This window comes from Pygoscelis adeliae, unplaced genomic scaffold (genome assembly GCF_000699105.1).
Source record: "Pygoscelis adeliae isolate BGI_AS28 unplaced genomic scaffold, ASM69910v1 Scaffold85, whole genome shotgun sequence".
Lineage (NCBI taxonomy): Eukaryota > Metazoa > Chordata > Aves > Sphenisciformes > Spheniscidae > Pygoscelis > Pygoscelis adeliae.
Genome location: NW_008824900.1, coordinates 5516036 through 5520720, shown reverse-complemented (window position 1 = coordinate 5520720; position 4685 = coordinate 5516036). Strand labels below are relative to the sequence as shown.

The 4685-nt window shown below is 35.4% G+C and overlaps 1 protein-coding gene across 1 annotated transcript in view; it reads left to right on the top strand.

The window, feature by feature from the left end:
- Window positions 1-300: 300 nt before the first annotated feature.
- Window positions 301-4685, top strand: part of ERCC4 (excision repair cross-complementation group 4) — a 17390-nt gene continuing 13005 nt past the window's right edge. Inside the window, exons 1-3 of the mRNA XM_009324815.1 lie at window positions 301-327; window positions 807-987; window positions 4561-4685. The exon at window positions 4561-4685 is cut by the window's right edge and continues 53 nt beyond it. Of these exons, the coding sequence (XP_009323090.1) occupies window positions 301-327; window positions 807-987; window positions 4561-4685 (333 nt within the window). The remainder of the gene's footprint in view (window positions 328-806; window positions 988-4560) is intronic.

Genomic DNA, 4685 nt, shown 5'->3' with positions numbered 1-4685 from the left:
GGCGGGTGCGTGCCTGGGCGCTGTGCCCCGGCCTTTGCAATTACTGGGGAGATGTTGTCAGACCAGAAGCGTTCCGGATCGAATCGAGGTCCGAATTTCCACTCGTGCAGCACGATGAAGTCCTAATAATAATAACGAGCTAGAACAAACTTAAACACATAACTTGTAAACAGCAGAAATCTGTAAGTAGCCAATGAGCGGAAAGGGGTGAAACTTGTTGAAAGATTTGCCCCTACTTGTACAAAAAATGCCGCTCTGTTTTCCCTGGAACCAGGGAGATTTCCCACCATCCCGGAGCCGATGTTCTGGGGATTTTTTGTAGTGACCGTAGGTGAATAAATATTACAGCTGTAGTTTGTAAGATTAAGCTTGACATACATGACCTACCTGATGTAGTTGTCTTTGATAGCAGGTGAGTGGACTGAAAGATGATCTCTTCCCAATTATCTATTCTTAAGTCAGTATTAAAATTGCCTATTCTCTGAAAAAGAGCTATTAAAACATAAGAGAATGTAAGCTCCTTTGAGTGTCAGTTGCTTATATTTGCTTAAGTATTGTCTAGCTACTACTGAAAATACATAAATTTTTAAATCACCTGGATGAGTTTGAAACGGAACAAAGTATACCTGAGAAGAAAAAAACCATAATAATTCTGACTTCCTTAGGTAGTATGTTATACTATCACGCTTTTAATTTGTTTTGGACAGCTCCTCAAAATAAACAGAGTATGTATAGTTAAGGGTTTTTTGCATCCATTTCATCAGTTACCACAATGATGTCTTGTGTTTTTATTGTATTTGGTTTAGGAGTATTTTATTGATCAGCTGAGGTCAGATGGAGTTGTTCATCTTCCTCGGCGTGTTACCAATGAAATTACAAGTAATACTCGATATGAATTTTACACACAAGGAGGAGTCATCTTTGCAACAAGTCGAATCCTTGTGGTAGATTTCCTTACTGACAGAATTCCTGCAAACCTCATTACCGGTAAGAGTGTAATGAAATAAAGGTAAGACTGTTCTGTTTGAAAATACATAGAACTTAACTCTATAAGAAGAGTTCTACTAACCGGTACTGAAGTTGAATTCCTTTTGAATTTTTTTCCTTTTTTTCCACAAAGACTGAGGTAAAAGGAGCAAATGTGTAGTTCATTCTTTTTTCTTTTTAATGGTTTTCTTTGCTCCAAACTTGTTTGCCTTATTTAATCATACAATTTGAAAACATCCACATTATTTTTAAATACTGGATCATGCATTTGTATGGCTTTCTGATATCAATAAGTGGCTGGAAAACAAATCAGCAGTTAAACTATACCATTGACATAAGAAACATAAAATTCAGACTGGCTTTCAGAGAAGAATAATTGATTGCATTTGGTGAAATAGCGTCCTATGGTCTGTGGGACACTGGCCTATGATTAAATGGCCTATGATTAAAACTGATTTTAGATGTTATGTTTTAGCAACCATGCACACTACCTGTTTTTTGCATTAGCAAATTATTTCTGATGACTTTTCACATCAAAAAATAGCAATACCTTACTAATCTTTGTCTTGACACACCTTGGACACTGTATAAATAGCAGTATTATGAAGTAATGCTGTTGTTATTATTGTAAAGATTTTGGGACTAGCTTGTGACCTTTTTTGTTGTTGTATAGAAGTTATACATGAAGGATGTTAGTTACCTTTTCCTCTCGTGTTCTGTTCCCCTTCTTCCCCAACCACCGTTGTTTTTATGTTCTTGTCTAAGCTGGAAGCCCTGTTACAGCCTGGAGAGCTAGTAAAATAGATATCTAAGAGCCAGGAATATAAGAATATTTTACTGTTACCTAAATGTTAACATTTTAATGGCTAAACATAACTGAATATTGAATGCTTAGAAGAATGTAAGTTTCTGCTTCAGAAGCTGTATCCCCTTCCTTTTTAGTCAATGTATGACAAGCTCTAATCTGTAAAACATTTTGAACAGTTTTATGCTAGAGCCAAAGGATGCCAGATTTGTCAATTCTGGTATTTCTAGGTTAAAAAAAAAGTGAACACACCATGCACACTACCTGTTTTTTGCATTAGCAAATTATTTCTGATGACTTTTCACATCAAAAAATAGCAATACCTTACTAATCTTTGTCTTGACACACCTTGGACACTGTATAAATAGCAGTATTATGAAGTAATGCTGTTGTTATTATTGTAAAGATTTTGGGACTAGCTTGTGACCTTTTTTGTTGTTGTATAGAAGTTATACATGAGGGATGTTACAGTTACCTTTTCCTCTCGTGTTCTGTTCCCCTTCTTCCCCAACCACCGTTGTTTTTATGTTCTTGTCTAAGCTGGAAGCCCTGTTACAGCCTGGAGAGCTAGTAAAATAGATATCTAAGAGCCAGGAATATAAGAATATTTTACTGTTACCTAAATGTTAACATTTTAATGGCTAAACATAACTGAATATTGAATGCTTAGAAGAATGTAAGTTTCTGCTTCAGAAGCTGTATCCCCTTCCTTTTTAGTCAATGTATGACAAGCTCTAATCTGTAAAACATTTTGAACAGTTTTATGCTAGAGCCAAAGGATGCCAGATTTGTCAATTCTGGTATTTCTAGGTTAAAAAAAAAGTGAACACATTTTTTCTGGGCAACCTACTTCAATTTCTCTTCTTCCCCTTGACTCTTTCCTTTCTACCTTTCTGCCCTACCAAAGAAGAAAAAAACAAAAAGAAGTAACACACACCTTTGGACTTTGTCAGTATAAAAAGAAGAAACACACTAAAGATTTAAAAAATAGTCCTGTCCTAGAATGACACAGAGTTGTTACAGGTTTTGCATTGCCACTAGAGGTCAGTGTGACAACAGCTTTGATAGACTTGCTGCTTCATTTAAAACCGGTAACACGTGGTTCTGTTGGAAACGTGTATTATCTGTGTGTGAAATTGTACGACAAAAACTTGTGATAGTATTTCTTGAGGAGTTAACATTGCAAAAAAAATCAGTGAAGTGTTTCTAGGTGTTATAAATGTTGTTTATAAAATCAGTGTAGAATCACATGTGAATTAACATCTGATGAACTCATGAATTCAGCTAAATTGAAGATAAGAAATTATCACTGCAGTAAAGAAGAATTATTCCTGGTGGTTTTGGCCAAATATAAATGATGTACTTAATAGCATAGTAAAACTGATGCAAGCTGGTGTAGTAAACAGTGACAAGTTGTTTCTACCAAGGCTTTACATAGCAGTATGAACTCACTTCATAAGCAGAGAAATATTGACTAAAAGTAGGAAGGTACTATGATAAACACATAGTCTTACTGGCCTGTTACAAATTCTGTGTCTCCTGTAATGTCCTTTCAGAGTCACATCTTGACAAACTGGAAGTTGTTCAGAAATGAGTACGATCGTTATTATGTCCTGAGAAATTTGCTTCATAGGAGAGATGTAAGAATATCTAGATAGAAAAATACCTTTTAGTAGATTATTCTATGTCTTGATCATGAATAGCTAGCAGTTATATACGGAAGTCTTTTTCTTATAGATGCTTTTCCATTTACAAAGCAAAGGCGTATTAAAATCTATGGCTGGGTGCTGAGTTGAAGAAACTTGTTACAGAAATTAAATGCACTGTAAGTTTGTCAGCTTATGTAGGTACAAGGTAAAACCTGTGATGTTTGATGCCCTTTGCTTCCATTTTAGAAAGGCATTTATTATTCCACTGGAAGCTGTGAACAGATAAAAGTACCACATAGCCTCACTTCACTAGGGGGAGAATGAAAAAAATGTAACGTGCTATTTAACACAATTAAGTGTGAGGAAGAAATAAGCCTTGGTTTTAGCAGGGCTTGGCTGAGAGAAGTATAAATCCCAGAAACATTCACCTCAAACGCTTAATGTAGTTAAACTATTGTTTCGCTTCTCTGTACTAAAATGTGCACGATAAATCTTTTTTCCTAATACACCTATAGCCAGGAAGAAAATTGGTGGTGTACTCATACAGTTGGTGGTACTTTCTGTCCCGAAGTGTGAATATGAGTATCAGAATGGGGGAAAAGCAAAATAAATGTTTTCAGAAGTTCTTTGATTATGTAAACACATGAACTGTTACCAATGAGACACACTTGACAAGTCTGTAATTCCAGAACTTCTCTAACAAAATAATTCAAATGTCACAATCTTCAACATACCAAACTTGCTTTGTTGTAATAGTGTATTATATCTTGCATTTGCCTTTACTCCTTTTAAAAGGCTCAAGTTCAAGTTTTGCCTTAGGAGTAAAGAATTTTCAAAGCTAGTAAGTCCTGCCCCTCAAGCACAAGCTTTTTTTTTTACTAAAGATGCATCATTAACCCAGTTCTGTTATTTGGGGATTCCATGGTACTGAAACTGAGGAACTGCTTGGTTTGAACCCCAGAAAGTTTGTTCAACCATCACTTCAGAAGATTTAAAGTCCTATTGTACTTTACTTAAGAAAAAAACCATGAAAAGAATAGGACAGTTTTGAGGAAAAATCTATACAAAATTGGACCTTTCTTTACTTTTTTGTAACTTGAAAACCTTTTATTTTGCCAGGCATTTTGGTATACAAAGCGCACAGAATCATTGAGTCCTGTCAGGAAGCATTTATCTTGCGACTTTATCGCCAGAAGAACAAGCAAGGCTTCATTAAAGCTTTTACAGATAATGCGGTTGCATTT